The 19,890-nt window shown below is 37.6% G+C and overlaps 1 protein-coding gene across 2 annotated transcripts in view; it reads right to left on the reverse strand.

The window, feature by feature from the left end:
• LOC309714697 (B-cell receptor CD22-like) overlaps positions 1-19,890 on the reverse strand; it is a 118,145-nt gene that overhangs the window by 10,940 nt on the left and 87,315 nt on the right. The window contains exons 1-9 of one of the 2 annotated variants that reach the window (XM_082547329.1): positions 18,340-18,735; positions 16,668-16,711; positions 15,759-16,259; positions 14,974-15,357; positions 14,531-14,836; positions 14,193-14,453; positions 11,685-11,772; positions 11,494-11,533; positions 10,689-11,354 (exon numbers count right to left, since the gene is read on the reverse strand). In XM_082547329.1, coding sequence (XP_082403455.1) covers positions 11,106-11,354; positions 11,494-11,533; positions 11,685-11,772; positions 14,193-14,453; positions 14,531-14,836; positions 14,974-15,357; positions 15,759-15,801 — 1,371 coding nt within the window. In that variant the 5' untranslated portion in view covers positions 15,802-16,259; positions 16,668-16,711; positions 18,340-18,735 and the 3' untranslated portion in view covers positions 10,689-11,105. Of the gene's footprint in view, positions 1-10,688; positions 11,355-11,493; positions 11,534-11,684; positions 11,773-14,192; positions 14,454-14,530; positions 14,837-14,973; positions 15,358-15,758; positions 16,260-16,667; positions 16,712-18,339; positions 18,736-19,890 lie in introns of those variants that run through there. The other variant, XM_082547328.1, reaches the window with a different exon arrangement.

Below are 19,890 nucleotides of genomic sequence, written 5' to 3' on the forward strand. Positions count from 1 at the left end.
TCTTCAAAGTTCTCACTGATGGAAGGAGGTTTTGGCTCAAAATCTCACGATACATGGCCCCATTCATTCTGTCCTTAACACGGATCAGTCGTCCTGTCCCCTTGGCAGAAAAACAGCCCCATAGCATGATGTTTCCACCCCCATGCTTCACAGTAGGTATGGTGTTCTTGGGATGCAACTCAATATTCTTCTTCCTCCAAACACGACGAGTTGAGTTTATACCAAAAAGTTCTACTTTGGCTTCATCTGACCACATGACATTCTCCCAATCCTCTGCTGTATCATCCATGTGCTCTCTGGCAAACTTCAGACGGGCCTGGACATGCACTGGCTTCAGCAGCGGAACACGTCTGGCACTGCGGGATTTGATTCCCTGCCGTTGTAGTGTGTTACTGATGGTGACCTTTGTTACTTTGGTCCCAGCTCTCTGCAGGTCATTCACCAGGTCCCCCCGTGTGGTTCTGGGATCTTTGCTCACCGTTCTCATGATCATTTTGACCCCACGGGATGAGATCTTGCGTGGAGCCCCAGATCGAGGGAGATTATCAGTGGTCTTGTATGTCTTCCATTTTCTGATGATTGCTCCCACAGTTGATTTTTTCACACCAAGCTGCTTGCCTATTGTAGATTCACTCTTCCCAGTCTGGTGCAGGTCTACAATACTTTTCCTGGTGTCCTTCGAAAGCTCTTTGGTCTTGGCCATGGCGGAGTTTGGAGTCTGACTGTTTGTGGCTGTGGACAGGTGTCTTTTATACAGATGATGAGTTCAAACAGGTGCCATTCATACAGGTAACGAGTGGGGGGACAGAAAAGCTTCTTACAGAGGACGTTACAGGTCTGTGAGAGCCAGAGATTTTCCTTGTTTGAGGTGACCAAATACTTATTTTCCACCCTAATTTACGAATAAATTCTTTACAAATCCTACCATGTGGATTCATGGATTTTTTTTTCACATTCTGTCTCTCACAGTTGAAGTGTACCTCTGGTGCAAATTACTGACCTCTGTCATCATTTTAAGTGGGGGAACTTGCACAATTGGTGGCTGACTAAATACTTTTTTGCCCCACTGTAACATAATGTAGTCCATAATCACTTTGTATGATTGAGATCAGGACTCTGGGTGAGCTATTTATGTTGAGTGCAGTGATGCTGGAACAGGAAGACATGTTCTACTAGAAGGACGTCCTGAAGTAGACTCAGGAAACACAGATTCACATAATGAGAAAAGGCTTCTTACAGACATCTGTACAAGAGTTCAGTAGAGACACATATTACTTGTAGAAACACACAACAAAGAATCAGCTCTTCTGCCCCACTCTGTGATGATTCAACAGCACATGAATAAATATTAATAATTCAAATTTAAGTCATTTCCCCTTCCCATCAGCCTCAGGGTAACCTTCATTTCCTCTGCTCTGTATTCCTCTCTGTCACATACTTTTGCTCACTGTCTGCTACACAGACACACGCTCTACAAAAAATGAAGTGGTTTAGTAATACACGAAGATGTTAATGAGAGTGTATCACTGTGGTATTTTAAAAATGCTATTTCATCAGCCTGAAACACACTGGCTTCCTCAAAATGCTTTCCTTATTGCTTGACAGCCACTGGTAAAACATACAATTAATATAAGGCTTAACATTAGTAGTGCTTTTACTTACCTTAGTCCCCTTCCAGTAAAATATGTTGGTGGTAGTCTGATGATATGGGAACTCTGCCGTCTACTAAAAAATGCTGAATGACAATGTTCAGCCATTTGTTTGAGAGCTCAAGCTAAAGCGCACTTAGGTTCAGCAGCAGGAACAGGATCCAAAACACATCAGTACGTCCACCTCCGAATGGCTTAAGTAAAACAAAATGCTGACTTAGGATCAGCCTAGTCAAAGTCTTAACCTGTACCTGAATCAGATGCTGTGGCATGACTTCAAAAGCAGTTCATATTGAAAACCCTCCAATGTTGCTGAATTACAGCAATTCTCCAAAGATGTGTGGGCCAAAATTCCTCAACATAGGTGTAAAAAGCTCATTGCCAGTCATCGCAAATGCCTGATTGCAGTTGTTGCTGCTAAGAGTGCCCCGACCAGTTATTAAGTTTAAGGGGGCTATCACCTACTCACACACAGCCATGTAGGTTTGGATTTTTTCCCCCTTAATCATAAACACCTACATTTAGTATGGAAGAGGGTTAGGGTCCCTGAAAGAAAAAACAAGAAAAAGTGGGCACGTCTTTTTTTTCAGAATTCTGGAAAAAAAAAAAAAAAAAAGATCTGAAACATGTAAGTGTGACAAAAATACAAAAAACCCCCAAACAGGAATTCAGGAAGTAACACGTTTTCACACCATAGAGAGTCTAACGGTGTCATCTTTGGTGACATCTGGTGGTCAAAATTATGAAGAGCAGCTTAATCCTAAAAACTTGAACTGGACTGCTTCATGATGATGACCTGCTCTGCAGAGCTGAGCTAAAGCTTTTGTTTAACATCACGTGACAGTTGTAATAGCAAGCTAAAACTTTGGAGCTTTGAACATTATGTCTATTTGAATAATAAAGAATTTCATTATAGGTTGGGAGCAAGCTTGTGGTGTGAGGTCCATGCCTCTATGTGCTCATGTAATTAACGAGTGGACCATTTATATAAAATATACAATAACTTATATGTATAGTTTATTTCTTATGTATATTTTTGACCTGGGGTTGCTTGTGAACTAGTTTTTATTTATTTGTCTATCCATGAAGCCAGGCATCTAACCAGACGCTCACTCTGGATTTCATGACCTTAGCCTCCAGTAATACAGTGAGGAATCTTGGAGGCGTTTTTGACCAGATGTGTTTTTATTCATCTTTTAATGCCTAAAAATGAATACTTAAAATACATTAAAAAAAATAAAAAATACTTTTAAAAAAATCCATTTAATTCTGATTGGGAACATTTCCTGTAAAATGGAAACAAAATGGCATTGTTGGCTGGCTGCCACGAGATGGCGCCATCAACACTAAAGTTAGCTGAGAAATACTACAGTCAGAAAGTTGGAGTTGACCTGTCAGAGAAGGTGAAGACTGGGCTGAAGACACTGTAGGAGAGAGTTTAAAAGCCTCTTGACAGGAAGCCCATGATCACCAAGCTCACCAAGAATTATAAAATGTTAATAAATAAATCAAGAAACAAATTTATGAATGAATATGGAGATAAATTCTTCTTAAAAGGTTGATAAATGCATACAATATATTATAATACATAACCCATAAGCCTAAACTGAGATATACAAATGTTTTTGAGTAATTTCACAAATGAATGTTTGAAGCCACACACAAATTCAAATTGATTCAATCACACATAAAATTGTTTTACAAATGCATTTATATGTACAAAGCTGAACTTCCTACTGTATCTTTACAATTTCTTTGTTTCATATCAGACATAATGTAGAGCAAAATAATTTGCGTCACAAATAATCTGAAAATCTGACACTTTTATCAATTGAGATAAAATATTTATATTTAAATAAATAATTTATAAACTGAAAATGTTTGCAGATGTGTTTTTGTGCTAGCTTCCCTATATAGGACATTAATTTTAACAAGCCTGCTAAATAAATAACAAATCAAACAAGAGCATGTCAATGTGTAAATACTGCATTAATTTGGCAACAAGTAAAATAATAGTAATGAAAAAGATCGCTTTGCTCAGGTTGAGGTGTGGGTCATCAACCAATTGGAAGGACAGTGGATTGATTGCTTTCTCCACATGATAAAGTATCCTGACCAAGATGCTCGACTCCAAGTTGTTCCTTGTTCTTCCATCAGAGCCTGAATATATGTAACTGTGTGCATAGAGAAATGCTATATATGTACACTATATTGCCAAAATTATTCACTCACCTATCCAGATTATTGAATTCAGGTGTTTCAATCACTTTCATGGTGATAGGTGTAAAAAATCAAGCACCTAGGCAAGCAGACTGTGTCTCCAAACATTTGTACAATGCAAAGTGCTGGCTGTAGTGGTGTAAACCATGCTGCCACTGCACACCACAGCAGTGGAGATGTTTTCTCTGAAGAGACAATTCATGCTTCTATGTTTGGTAGTCTGATAGACAAATCTGGGTTTGGTGGTTGCAAGGAGAATCGTGGATTAAAGACATGGATGAGGGAGTTTTGTGTGGAAGAACTTGACTGGCCTGCACAGAGTCCTTATCGAACACCATTAGGATGGATTCGAGTGGAGACTGCGAGCCAGGCCTTCTTATCCAACATCAGTGTCTGACCTCACAAATGTGTGTCTGGAAGAAGACACTCCTAAACCTGTGGAAAGCCTTCACTAAAGAGTTGAAACTATTATGTGACGTCTGTGGCAGCAACAGAAGTGTGTATCAACCAGAGGTGTGGACTCGAGTCACATGACTTGGACTCGAGTCAGACTCGAGTCATTAATTTTATGACTTTAGACTTGACTTGAAAAAATCTTCTAAGACTTGTGACTTGACTTGGACTTTTACACCAATGACTTGGGACTTGAATTGGACTTGAACCGGTTTACTTGAAAAGACTTGATATTTTACCCCAAATATAAAATTTAACATGCATATTATATAGAGATTGAAAATGTGACGTCATTCACGGGTAGAACCGCAAAGGATTCTGGGAACTCGTGGCAAGCGGTACTAGCGCAGCGATAAAAAGAAACACAAAAATGTCAAGAAGCTGTTGTATTATTAACTGCAATAGCCGGTCGCATGACAGCCACGGGAAGCCGACGAGTAAAGAGATGGGTTGTTATCGGATTACGTCGTTGAAGAGAAATTGTTCGAGCCATGTTTCCGAAGTAACAAAGACGCGACGGATGGCCTGGATTGCAGCCATTCAAAGGTCAAATATAACGTCCCAGAACACTCCAGCTCACAGGTTAGTCTGCTCCAAGCATTCCCACAAAGGTCAGTCTGCTGTTGTAGTTAATACGTCATTTTTCTTAACATAATTGGTGATATAGGTTACAAGCAAGTCTGGCGCTGAACAGAAATTGTCGCGCTATGCTCCTTTATTTATTGTGTTTATTGTGCATAAATAGTGAATTGTCCTGACACAATATTGCGTTTCGCTTCTGTTATTATGGTACATTGACAAAAACATATACTTTTATTCACAGGATAAAACAGTTGTTTTGTATCACTAATTGTCCAGTGCGATTACAGCATACAATATTATTGTCACTGCTACATTTCTGTGATGGGTACCAGAAATTATTTCCACTACTAATTAATTACCATTGAGCTCAAAGGTTATATTAATAAACGGTTAACGAATGTGTATTTATGACGACGATTTGTGAGACTGGTAAACTTATGATACGTACGATGGTCTTTACTTTCTACACGGTGCACTTCAAGGTCCTGCACCCATCCGTCGGTAAACTGTACCTGGGCTTGTTGCAGTGACCGGAAGTTACTAAACTTCATGAGTGTATGCACTCACTCCAAGAAGCGTATAATTATAAATATGCATATAAATATGCTACGATGAGATAGCTGACTTCATCTAACTAGCAAATGTTTTCCAGGCTACGTTGGTGATGCAGTTTTTTTTTAAATGATATTTTTAAAAAATATATCATTTATTTATGTATGATATTTTTGTCATGCGATTTTAAAGCCGGTCCTACAACCGCATCCAAGAATAACATGCAGCTTATCTCAGAACTGTCGGTGAAAATTATTCTTGGAGCTAGGTTTAATTGAGCTGCATTTTAAAGAGGTGCAATTTCACAATTTGTGTATATTTTCTAAGTTCACTATTTTGTCATGTGTTGAGAAAAACACAGATTTAAAAATTACATGGTCTAATATTTACATTTAGCATATAACTGCAACATGCTTTTTTTCGTTTTTTTCTTTTTAAAGACTCGAAAGGACTTGAAATTCAAAATTTCAGACTTGTGACTTTACTTGGACTTTTACACCAGTGACTTGAGACTCGACTCTGACTTGCCTGACATTACTTGAGACTTGACTTGAGACTTGAGGATAAAGACTTGAGACTTACTTGAGACTTGCAAAACAATGACTTGGTCCCACCTCTGGTATCAACAATGGATAATATGGAGTGCGGGAGAGAGTACCACCGTGCAGGATTTAAAGCGTGGAAGTACTGACATAACTTTAAGTTTTAGTCCGTAAAAAGTGACAAAAACATTAGCATCCACTGTACACGTGTGGGAAGAAAACTTCTTTCTACAGCAAAAATTAAACTTAAATTCTGAGCAAGCACAAGGAATGTGAAATTCACAGAGAAACCCCCGGATCCTCCTGCTGACATCCCCACTGCAGCACTGGGCAAACCTCCACTGGCCCCACTCCTGCTAAACACGTGAAAACAGACTTAAGAGCGACAGGTAGTGATGGCCCGCTTGAAGCTGAAGCTCCGGTGCGTGTGTCAAAAAAACCAACACACTGCTTCAGAAGCACTGTGTCGAAGCTTGATTCGTTTGGCTAGAGTCACGTGATCAGTGACGTCCGAAGCTTCATTTAGAACCTAACTGCTTCGGTATCTGATTCAATGGTTTATAAGGAAGCGAATCATTCACGGGATTTGTGGAGTGTTTTGATGGTGACAGATAGCGAACCACTGATCATTCCACTGAGAGATTTGGAGCCAGCAAGGAATAGAGGAGGTTCTGTTGTGTGGGAGAATTTTGAGTTGATTTTTGTCAATCGGGTGGGTTTTACAGCTTTGTGTTCTTGTTGTTTGCTTTTGTTTTGTGCGTGTTTATTATATCTGAAAACGGGAAAAAGGTAAAATGTCAAAAATCTGCTTCCATAATATAAATATCATTAAATAACTTTAGACAAACTTCCACTCGACTCTTTACATGTAATGTTGTAAAAATATATATTTTATTGTTTAATTAATCTGAAAATGTTAGTCTGCCAAATGTGCAGCAATTTAATCTATTTATTCTCTTTAGCTGATAGTTGGTGGGGCCCAGGTAGACTGTAAAACTGCATCTCTACCAGTTTCTCTGCACTCCAGCCTCCTCTGTTCCATGTGAAGGGATTTTCCTTAAGGCAGGATAAATGATCTCCACGAAAAGGAACAGGTTCGGCCATCGCACACTAGAACAAATTCTCTTTTTAAATAAAAATGAATAAGGGCTACCTTAAATGCATCATGTTTTTAATTTGCAATTTCATAAGCATTTTTCCTTTCCATTTCACAATCAATTCTGCCCCCAGGTCAAAAATATGTCTGGGAAAATTTCCCTAATATAATATTATTTATAAATACACCTGTCTAGCGATTAATTGCATAAGTGAAAAAAAGATAGGCTGTGCGTCTCTATGGAAGCTCTCAAGACTAGCTGGAAAGTCTATCAGAGAGCAGTAAAGGCTGCCAAGTACTCCTGTTTTTCTCAACTTATTGCTGCCAGCTCGCATAACCCTCGTGTTCTATATAACACTATAAATTCTGTACTTAATCCGGAAGGCTATATTCTTTTGCACTCTTCTGCGGTTATGTGCAATAAGTTTCTTAATTATTTTGTGGAAAAGGTTGCTAGTTTGAGACCTCCGACTCTACCTATTGCTGACCCAGCCATGCATGGTTCTTGCTCAAGTCTGTTCTCTGCTTTTCTACCAATTGTTTTATCTGATTTAGAGAAACTTGTGTTGAATGCTAAACCGTGTGGCTCTCCAAATGACGTTGTTCCTCCCCGTTTTCTTAAAAAGGTATTTCCTATCATCGGACCACATATTCTGAACATTATTAATACTAGTCTTTTGTCTGGTCAAGTACCTAGGGAATTTAAGCATGCAGTCATACATCCTTTACTTAAGAAACCAGGCTTAGATAGTTCAGTCATATCAAATTTTAGACCGATCTCTAAGCTTCCCTTTCTTAGTAAGATTCTGGAAAGGATTGTTTATACTCAGTTGATGGACTACTTGAATGACTCTAAATTGTCAGAAATCTTTCAGTCCGGCTTTAAGCCATTCCACAGCACGGAGACAGCCCTCGTAAAAGTTATGAATGACATCCTGATAGCGACAGACCGTGGTAAATATGCAGTGCTGGTCTTGTTGGACATGACAGCTGCATTTGACACTGTGGATCACGATTTGCTGATCTCCCGCTCACAGCACGGTGTGGGAATTACTGGTTCGGCACTTTTGTGGTTAAAGTCCTATATTTTAAATAGGACATTTTGTGTTAAGTTGGGGTCGGCTTCATCCTCTGTGGCCCCTCTGCTTTGGGGTGTTCCACAGGGATCTATTCTTGGGCCGTTATTGTTTTCATTGTACCTCTTGCCCCTTGGCGCGATTTTCCAAAAGCATAAAGTGCCATTCCATCTATACGCAGATGACTGCCAGCTCTACTTACCTCTTAGTCATTCTGATAGTCTCCCAACTGGACCTCTGCTTGACTGCCTTACTGATGTCAAAGCATGGATGGCAAACAACTTTTTAAATTTTAATGATCGGAAGACAGAAGCAATTTTATTTGGCCCAAATCGTTCTTCTCATACTCTGGATGTTGATCTTGCAGCTTTGACTTCCCAACTAAAGAGTTCGATCACAAATCTCGGAGTTAAAATTGATTCTGCACTCACCTTTGATGACCATGTAAACGGGGTGGTAAAATCAGCATTTTATCACCTCAGACGTTTATCAAAGGTTAAGCCCTTTCTTTCCAAGCGTGACTTGGAAAGCGTTATTCATGCCTTTATTATCTCACGTTTAGATTATTGTAATTCTCTTTTAACAGGGGTTGGGCAGGGCACTTTGTCACGCTTGCAATTAGTGCAAAATGCTGCGGCACGATTTTTAACTGGTAGAAGAAAATTTGATCACATCACTCCGATTTTAGCCTCTTTACACTGGCTTCCAATTGAATTCAGGATCCGTTTTAAAGTCCTTTTATTGGCTTTTAAATCTCTAAATGGTCTGGCACCTGTTTATTTGTCTGATTTGTTGAAGCCCCACATCCCCACTCGTTCCCTTCGGTCAGCTGAGCAGTTGCTGCTTTCGGTCCCAAAGTCACGGCTGAAACTTAGAGGAGACCGAGCGTTCTCTGTTGCCGCGCCGATGCTTTGGAATAACCTTCCTCTCCATATTAGACAGGCTACATCAGTGCCAGTTTTTAAGTCTTTATTAAAAACCTATTTTTATTCCCTGGCTTTTAACTCTGTGGGTAACTGACATTTTTATTTTATTTTATTTTATTTTAATTTTTTTAATTGTTTTTAACTTTATTGCTTTGTCTATTACTATGTTCATATTTGTATTGTACAGCATTCTGGTCTACCAGGTGTGTTTTTAAAGTGCTATATAAATAAATAAATGATGATGATGATGAAGTGCATGGAGGCAGGACCTCAGAGCAGAAGCATACTCCATAATGTGTTGTACATTATATATATATATATATATATATATATATATATATATATATATATATATATATATATATATATATATATATAAAACGTGGTATTTTTCAATTATTGTATTTACTAACATCAAGAAGTCACAAGCAAAGGAAGACCACACCATGGTGCATGTTTAAACAAGGAGAGTTTACTGGTCAAAACTATTTATTAAACAAATAAAACACATTTTTTTAACCACCAAAAAATACACGTTCAAAGCAACACAACAGCGGCCCAATATCAGACAAAACTCCACTCTGTAGAGTGGGCAATCATAATGAAGCAGTTGGTTTTATTTTGTGGATTCAAGCTGCTCTTTGTATTTTTGGCCACCAGATGTCACCAGAGAGGACTGTGTTGAAAAGCTTCGAGTAATGAACCGTTTTTCAATACAAGCTTCAGTGCTTCAGAAAGCTTCATTTGGCCATCACTAGCGACAGGACTTAGTGCCACTCAATCTTTGATTTTAGTTATTTTTTGCTGTGTTTTACTTGCATCTACTAGAAAGAGCGCGTGTAGACACAAAACATTATTTTATTTTATATGCTAGAATGTCGTGATTCGGCTGTGTGGCAGGAAGTGGACCCAAACGCAAGCTCACAGAAGCAGGAATGAACTCAAAACACAGCTTTATTGCTGGAGGGAAACAGCGAAACAAACTGATAAGAAACTACACTGGGAAGCAATACACTAGCACACAGAGAAACACACGGCCATGAATGAGGGAGAATGCGACACTAAACAGAGGGAGACGCGGACATAAATACACAGAGGTTTAACGAGGGAGGTGGGAGCACACGGGGAACACAGCTGACACAGATAATCATAACGAGACAGGGCAGGAGCAACACAACATGACGCATACTGACGGGAGACTGTCAAAGTAAAACAGGAAGTACACAGAGGCGCAGACAGGAGGAGAGAGGGAGCACGGGGAGAGCACAGACATAATGGGCTGGGGAAAACATTAAATGAAACACGAGGGGAAACGAGGGCTCACAGATACACAGACAGGCACACAGGGGGTAAAAGTCACAAGGGGAAATCAAATAAGGAACAAAATACAAAAATACATGAAACTAAGAATGCTGGGCCAACATGGCCCAGGATCATGACATAGAATATGCAGAAAATGGGTTTAAATGTCTTCAAGTCAAAGACAGTTGCATATAATTACATTTTTTTAAAAGATTAAAACTCATAAAACTATTTTTTAAAAGAGGCTTTCCATTTGATTCAATTTTATATGATAGATTATGCATAAAAAACATAATTGGCCTGAAAGGTCTGTTGCTTTATTCAGGTTGAGTATAATTTTTTTAAAAGTAACTAAGCAACTAAATACTTTTGAAAATTAGTAATCAGTAAAATAATGGGGTTACTTTTTGGAGAAGTAATCAGTAATTAGTTACTAATTACTTTTTTCAAGTAACTTGACCAACACTTTATATAAGTACCAGTCACTTTACCGTTCCCTGCTGAACTGCTGCAACTTCTATTTACGCATATTTAATATCATAAGAGATCAAAATCTGAAACCAGCCGTATGAAATTACTACAGGAGGGTGAACATAAAAAAAGCTTTTTTTTACTTCACTGAATTGTTCGGCAGTGACTATGACACATTTTCATTTAAAGGCTCCACATTCATATTTCATTCTTTATAGTTTGTAAACGCATACTTCTCATTTTTTCTTCACCTCAGCGTAGAGTTCCTCTTGGCCATGAGCTCTCAGTGTTAAGCTGTTTTCTGGCTTGTTGACTTTCACCTGTGTGTACACCGTATCCTGCTGCTGTCCTCTGTCCTGCACTGAGTCAGAGGATGCTTCAAATGCCAGCTTAGAGAAGCTGACCTCTCCATAATGGATGTTTTCTTCCTCTTTTTCTGTGTTATTTGCTGGCCCTTCAACAACCTGCTCTTCGTGAGGTTGAATCTATGAAATAAGCAAAGTAAAATCTGTGATTTAGACCTATAGAGTCCATTCTTAATCATGTTTTTAGACATTTGAAAGCATGTGACTAGGTGGCTGTTTACAATCATGTAAACAGCTACAGAGTTCAGTATTGTCTTACCCAAGTCTGTTGTTGAGTTTGACGCGTTGACTTTAACCACCTGGACGACATAAGAGGCAATAAAAATTTATCTGTTTATGTTGAATATATGTGTGAGTAGATTTCAGCTTGATGAAAAAAAAACATTTTAAAGTGCAGCTAAAATATCACAGTTAAATATCATGTCTTCTAATGTGATGTCTGATACTTACCAAAGAAAGATTATCAAACAAATGAGTAAGATGATCCCAGAGATTCCTCCAAGAAGTAGGACCAGCGTGGAGTGATTGTTCTGCTTTCCTGGTACATGAAAAATAAACTCTGTGTGAGTCGAACAATATATAATAATGTGGAGTTAAAGATACCCTTGTTAAAGTTGTTTTGGTTACATTATCGTCAAGTTTCAGTGTACCAATGTTATTAATAGATCAACAAGGAAAACCTAAAAGATAAATGGGAGAAAAGCATGGCATTAGTGGCTTCAGCCTTTATCTTTACCTCCAACAGTCACATGAATCTCTCCTGATGACACCACAATTGTATATTATTTTCTAGAAAACTTTTAAAATCACGGGTTAAGAATCACTTTCATAGTTCATCTAATAGGAGATCCTTTTATGAATTTATACCAAGAAGTCAGCAACAAAAGTAGCAGAAGCATTAGCATCAGCTAACTGCGTTTATTGTGTAGTGAAGATCCACAATTCTGCAGCAGTCACTTCACTGACACTGTCAAGGATGTTATATCGACATACTCCATTAGAGGTCGACAAAAAATAAAGACATCTAATCTGCCCTGGTTAACTCTCTCAGGCTCAAATTAAGTTTTTGAGAATACCTGCAGTGGTACTTCTGAGTAAAAAAACTCATAAAATATGGATGTGGGGTAATCAGGTTGTTAGCTTTTACTTGTTGCAAATCTGCAACGCCCTTGAGAGGGTTAAACAAAGAGTGGAAGAATCTAATGAAAACAAGAGATCAATTACTAAAGCAGTTCCTGAAAACAGGTCTAACTCTAGATAGACAGAGATTTGCTTCAATGCGGAACAAAGTAACAAGAAGTTTGAGTACAAGCCAAAGCAAATTTTTTTATAAATGTAATTGAAAGAGCCAAAGGTAATGGTAAAATTATCTGGCAACACTTAAATAAATTACTTGGCCATCATTCAAACAAAAGCAAAAATACACTTGAACTTTATGTAAATAACTCTATTGTTAGAGAGCCTCTATCTATTACCATTAACTGAAACACTTTCTTTATTTCATCTGTTAAGGAAATCAGTCAGAGCTTTGACTCAGTCGTATGCTCTGATAGTGTGAATGATGCTGTCAAAATTTGTTCACCATTACTCATATTTCAGACACTGAAGTTGCTAAACTAATTACAGGTTTAAAACAATCTAAAGCACTTGACGTATATGGTATTAACACAAATTTCCTAAAGGAACATATGAATTTGCTTGTACGTCCAACAACTCATGTTTTGAATATGTCTTTCGAACACTCCATTGTTCCAACAGATTGGAAAATTGCTGCAGTTACACCAATTTTCAAAGCAGGTGTGAAGACTGATATGGCTAATTATCACCCCATAAGCATACTCCCGGTCACATCTAAAATAGCTGAGAAGTGGGTGGTTAAACTCCTCACTGCTCACCTAGAAAACACCCATTGCAGTTTGGCTTTCGGGCACATCACTCTACAGATACTGCAAATAGTGTCCAGCAGGTGGCAAAAGATCTTACAGCTGCTTTAGCATTAATGCATAGCTGGCTGGAGGACTCATGCCTAATGTTGAACACCTCAAAAACTGTCTGCATGTATTTTTCAAAACACCCCTTAAACTTGAAGCAGTCAAACACATTCCTGCATGGAGTAGAGCTTGAATTACCTCCAGAACTTAAATATCTTGGGGTCATTCTAGACCCAACATTATCCTTCAAGAGTCACATAAATAAAGTGTCCCAGGTACTTAAATTTAATAATCGAAATTTTAATCATATACGTAATAATTTAAAGATGAATGTTGCAAAAACTTCGTCCTGGTCACTTGCTTGTCCAACAACACTTAAAACTATTGAAAACATTTATAAAAAGGAGTTTAAAACTACTTGACAAAAACACGACTTCCCACCACCACTGTCATGTGTTAAAAAAAACATAAATTACTGAACTTCAATAACTTAGTGAAACTTAAAAGAGTGTGTTTAATATATAAAGTCTTACACTCCCTTGCTCCACCACCACTAAAGCAGTTCATTAGGCATAAAGAAAGCTCAGACAGGACCACTCGAGCTACAACCTGAGGAGACTTGTTTCCTTTCTGTCCAGGGTGGCCATCTGTGGAACAGTCTTCCTCAATCCATTAGAGAATGCTCGACGTTCAACTTGTTTAAGGCACAGGTTAAAAACTGGTTATGGACAAATCAGGTGTGTGATCATGTATAAGTTTTATAGTTTTAATGTTTTATTTGGGAATAAAATGGTGTGTATGCGTGAGTTTGGTGATGGAGTTTTTATTATGAATGAATTATGATTTTTTATGAATTATTATGTCTATTTTTTTATGTTTTATGGACAACAGATGGAAATTAGCCCTTGGCTATAATCTGGTATGTTTACATTCATGTATTTTTTTTACATGTATATTCATTAACATACACTGTCCTAAATAAATAAATGAAATAAATTTTTTAAAAATAACTGGTGAGTAATTTTACCTCCAACAGTCATGTTAATCTCTGCTGATGTCTGATTACCCAGATGATTAGTGGCCACACAGTAATAAACTCCTCCATCTGTTACATTGAAGCTGTAAATCTCTCCTTCAGATACTTTCACAGCTCCATCTCTGCTCTTCTTTAACCAGGTGAAGCTGCTGACTGGAGGTTTGGCTCTGCTGGAGCAGGTCAGGTTCACCCAGCTGCCTGCTGACACCAAAGCTGATGGACTGATGGATGCTGAGGTGTCTTTAGGAGCATCTGGAGAAATAAATTATATCCCATAAATCATGTTGTCATATGGGATTCAGTTCAGCAACAAACTCTGATTGTCTTACATGAAACACTGAGAGTCTCTTCTGTCTCTGCTGTCTTGGTGTCTTTTCCTTGGTTCACAGGATATCTGGCAGAGCAGCTGATCTTCTTTCCATCATGTGTGTCTGACAGAGTGATGTTCTGCTGGATTTTAGTTGTAAAGCTTCCATCTGTGTTTTGCTCTATTTTGTTGTGAGAGTCTTGTTGGAGATTCCAGGTGAGTTGAGGAGGGGAGTGTGGACAGGGAGTGAGAGCTGAGCAGGTTATAGTGACAGACTCCTTCTCCTTCAGATCACCTGGGATTGTAATATTGGGCCTCCAAGGAGAGTCTGTGGTTTCACATACATATTCATTATATTTGCTCAACAGATATTGATTATAATCAAACAATACATCAAAGTCCTGAATGAAGGTTTATTAATAGGCAAAACAAAATACTGGAAAAACAAAAACAAAACACTATTACCTCTGACTGTTATTTGAAGAGGATCACAAGCAGCTGTTGCCTTGAATGGTTCACTCTCTACTCTGAAGAAGTATGTGTCTGTGTATGTGGTGGTTAAATTAGAAAACAGAGTGGTGCAGTCTCTCTGACTCAGGTTCCCAGTAATACTCATTGGATAGATGCTAACTGCTCCACTACTGTTGAAGATCACATTGTTTGGATATTTGCCAAATTGGTATTTATTTTTAATCCACACTCCAAAGGTTTTTCTTGTGCTGATAAATTTCTGTTCATCTTTGGGTCTGAAGCTACATGGGATTTGCAAACAAGATCCACTCAGTGCTTCCAGTTTCTTTGATGCATTTATGGAGAGGTCTGTTTTATTAGGACAATCAGCCAAAGCATCTGTAAATACAATTTAATTATTAATCAATTCACAAATTAATCTTAGTTGACTACATGTTTCTTTATGCCCAAACACAACTTTACAAACAATTTATTTAGGGAGTTAATATTTTTGTATGTGAATATTTTCTTGTAAAATTAAACATTTAGCTGATAATCCAGCGATAACAGGAACATTTCAGCCACCATCTGCTGTTTGGATGTAAAATGAAAATATTCATAATCAGAGTTTCAACACTTGTCTATTGTAATGCTTGAAAGTGCCAACACTTAAAACACCACTTAAAACATTTTAATTTAAAGTCAGCACAAACCGTAGCTCCATGTTTTCTTTGTTACTACATGAAGTTCATGATGTAAAATTACTCTAATAATGCCTTTAAAATAACTGAAATACTCACCTGAAACAAAGAGGACAATCAGTAACATGCTGACTGTCTCCATGTTCACACACAGACTACTCTACTGCCTGGATTAAAAAAAAAAGACAATTTCACGTATGAAGCTCTAACACTGTACTTTTTTTTTTAGTGTTTTCGATTTGTACATCTCTTGTTTTCTTTTCTTGTAGTGCTATGTTGAAATAAAGAAAAATGTAACACAAAGCAGTAAAACTAAAACATCAGTAAATAAAATTACTTTACATGTACCTGTCAATGTAGTAAAAGAAATATAAAAAGTTACTGAATAAAAGCAATAAAATGTTTCCTTACCAAACAAGCCCAACTGTAGTCTTATCACTTTACAGTTTTAGAAGAATTACAGTGAACTATGTTGCCCAACCAATGTTAGAAAGAAGGAAGTACAGAAAGAGAACATGCTGTTTATGTGCATTAAAGTCACAAAGCTGTTGTAGGCGTCACCTGATGCCTCTGAGAAAAAGTCTTCAGTTCTGCTGCATACTGTGATAGAGGAAGGCAGACAGTACATTTAAAGACACAAATTACCTACACACCCTCAAAGACCTCTTTATTCACTTTAGTTTTTTTCAAGCTTGCAAACTTTTATAGAATATATTAATCAACATGAAATAATTATTGATTACTAGGAATTATATACACATGTATGTAGAAAACACAAATGATGCAGAAAGGATAAGTAAGATACCAATTTCCTGAAAAGTGATTTTTTTTTATTCACTTTCCTTGTTTCATTAAAAATGCATGTTTATGTTATTAAATACATTTCATATATTCATTTGGTGGAAATTTTTAGCTGATATTTACTCTCATGAATCGACACAAAAGACTTTGTTGACCAACTTCCTCAAAATCCAGTCACAGTGAAGTCCCTCTGTCACAAGCACTTACATTTACATTTATCTTGTAGCAAATCTGCAGCGACTGCATCAGAACTAAAATAAATCACAAAGTGTGAGAAAGGGCACAGTAACAGTACAATTTGGTTGTTGAGCAGCAACACCAGGCATTTGTCTTTTGACACATGAGTTTAGTTGTGGACAAAAACAATTTTATATCTGAGCTCAATAAATATTCAGCCATTTTTAATTAAGCCATGAATTCAAATATAGATGCTAAAATAATAATGAATATGACATAAGAAATATAAGCTATTAAACCCCACCATCTAATATAACGAAGTTTTTCTAGATACACTCAATGATAAATCATTTCTAATTTAACTGGTCTAAATGCAAAATGATTATAAATCTGTAATTAGTTCATCTAGTAGACTTATTTAATAGAATCTAAAACAGAATTGGTTTGTTCCTCAAAATCAGATCTCAGTGAATGTAATGGTCAGTGTTGCCAACGTAGCGACTTTGTCGCTATATTTAGCGAGTTTTCAGACCCCTTACGCTTAGCGACTTTTTATTCTAAAAAAAGTCGCTAAAAAAAGACGTGAACGCGCGTATCGCTTTTACCCTAAACAAGCAGCGGGTGCAGTAACGCAGTCAGTTCTTCTTTTACTCTTTTACTCTTATGCTGTTTTGTGGATCACAAGGTTTAAAACTACTTATAAACACACACACACAAAGTAACTCCACCAGAGGGCCTATTTTGGGTCACTTTTGCCGGTCCAGTAAAGGAGCAGGGTTGGAATTGTGACATTAACAAAAACAATAATTGCTAAAAGAAATTTAATTTGTAGTTCTAAATAAACTCTAAATGCATTTAGGACGTTTTTTACTCACTTTATGTCTCTTCCACGATGTTATTTCTCTCTCCAACAACATAGGTTACAATTAGATTAGCATGACCAATTATGCAAATTAGGCAATGACGTCATTTAGCGACTTCTAGCGACTTTTAGGACAGCCAATAGCGATTTTCCTTACTGAGGAGTTGGCAACACTGGTAATGGTCTTTGTCTTAACCTCTTAAGCCCCCAAGGGTTTTTCTGAGCTTCCTGCTCAAAAATGAAACACCCCAAATTAATTGATTATTTCTCTGCAATTATAATCCCTGTGTCTATAATCTTGGTATCAAAATAAAGCTAACACTTGTGAAATTCCATCAGAGGTGTAAATATTGCAGAAGATGTTAGTGTGTCAAAGTTACTAACACTGGAACACAGAAAAAGTAAGTCAATTTTTTCCTCACCCAATTTGTTTATTTATTTATTTTAGCATATAACCCTTTTAAAAATATTCTTCACTTTACATTACATAGTCCAGAAATTCAGTAACTAACATATAAACATCATCTGTTCAAAGATTTATGTTTCTGAAGTGAAACAGTGAAAAATGACAGCACTGTCTATCCGATTATTAAGTGATGCCGTGACGAATCCTACTTCCGGGCTAAAGTAGTCTGCATTTAATATGGCTTTTGTGTTGTTAACATGTTTAATGCTTTGTATTTTCTTCTATTTAATCTCAAAAAGCTCCTAAAAAAAGTCAGTGATCACCGTTGACCTCCCTCGGCTTTTATTACCGCTAATCATTTATTTAAGCTCAGTTTTTAAAACCTTAGGATGTAACTACAGCACAGCCCATGCAGCAGTAAATGAATGACTAACCTCGTATTGTGGATGGATTATCTCAGTTGTTCTCCTGGCTGAAGTTTGGTCCTTTTACAGCATCCTGCCATGCGATTACATTTGTTCCTGACCACTGAGAACCCTCACGTTAACTTTTATCGAGTAGAAAAAAAGTTAGCTTGTTTATATTATGCTAACATAGCTGTGTCGCTAGCGGTCACATAGCACATCATTATATACCAGCTAGCCAAACTTCAGTAAGCCTACAAACGTCACTGCTGTTTAGTTTTCTGTCTTCATTTATGTTGGAAGTGATAAGAAAGCTGTACGTTTTAATTTGTTTCCAAAACCCCGCAGTCAGGACATGCTATATTGTATTTAGATGGAAGCTAGCGAGCTAACTTCCTGCTAACTTCTAACTCCGTTAAATGTCATAAATTCCATTTTCATGGATACCTGGATGTTAAACTCAGTTGTTACACCTTGTAGAGCCGAACGCTGATCATTTTATTAAAGATGAAAGACTTAAGACAGTGTTTTAACTCTCAGTAATGCCATAGTGATCATTTGATATATGGACCTGCAGCAGAGTTTAGGCCCAGACACAGCTGACTGAACGATCGGATACATAAATACCCAGACTTTGTACAAAAATGTCCAATTTCGGCACACAATCGACAACATGTCAGTTGAATTTTTCAGGTATTAAAGAGCAGAAATGATTAAAGTTTATTATCAGGATCTTGGAGCTACAAGCTCCCCACCTGATCCAAGCCAACTTAAAAAAAACAGCCCCCCCTCCAACTTTTACTCAGTGACAACAGTTACACAAACACCTCATTGTAAAACAAATATAGTGCGTCGTAAAAGCTAAGCCACTGTGTGTGTGTTCATGCATGTGCGAGCATGTGAGTGCATGCGTGTGCATGTGTGTCTATGTGCATGACTTCCTGGTTACAACCATTTTAACAACATCTCTAGTCATAAAAGGGTCATCTGCCCTCACCCAATATATGGCTTAACCCATTTAACGGTCCACCATATACAAGCACAGGTGAGCCCATAAATGGCAGGAAGTAAACATTCCTTACTAAATAAGGAAACCAGAATATTTCATGCAATATTCCTGCAGTTAAACACTATAGATAATAGCTTCCCCCAACATCCTACATGTAGGGATTAACCGAAAAATATCTAATAGTGCAGTTCAAGACAAGGTTTACAAATTGTAAACACAACAATCACAACTTTTAACAAAATCACTCCAACAACTACACATTCACTTGGCAATGGGCCTTTTGTGCCGTGCACATAGAGCAATTAACTGGCCTCTAGCCCTTTAAACTCTGAGGGGCTATAACTTTGGTTTCTTTTGGCCAATTTGCATGATTGACACCTTCTTTTAATCATTTGAGCCAATAGGATCACAGTAATAATGCCAGGTTCACGTCACTTCAACCAATTAGAAGTTGCAAGGCCAAACCCCACGGGGGCCCAAATTTACTGCATGTGGCATCTATCCAGTCACGTGTCTGTAGCTGGGTCTAAAATGGAGGTTGTTGACGGAAGTGGCTCTGATGCAGCTAGTTA

This window comes from Aulonocara stuartgranti, assembly GCF_965226115.1.
Source record: "Aulonocara stuartgranti genome assembly, chromosome: 9".
NCBI classification, from domain to species: Eukaryota; Metazoa; Chordata; class Actinopteri; order Cichliformes; family Cichlidae; genus Aulonocara; species Aulonocara stuartgranti.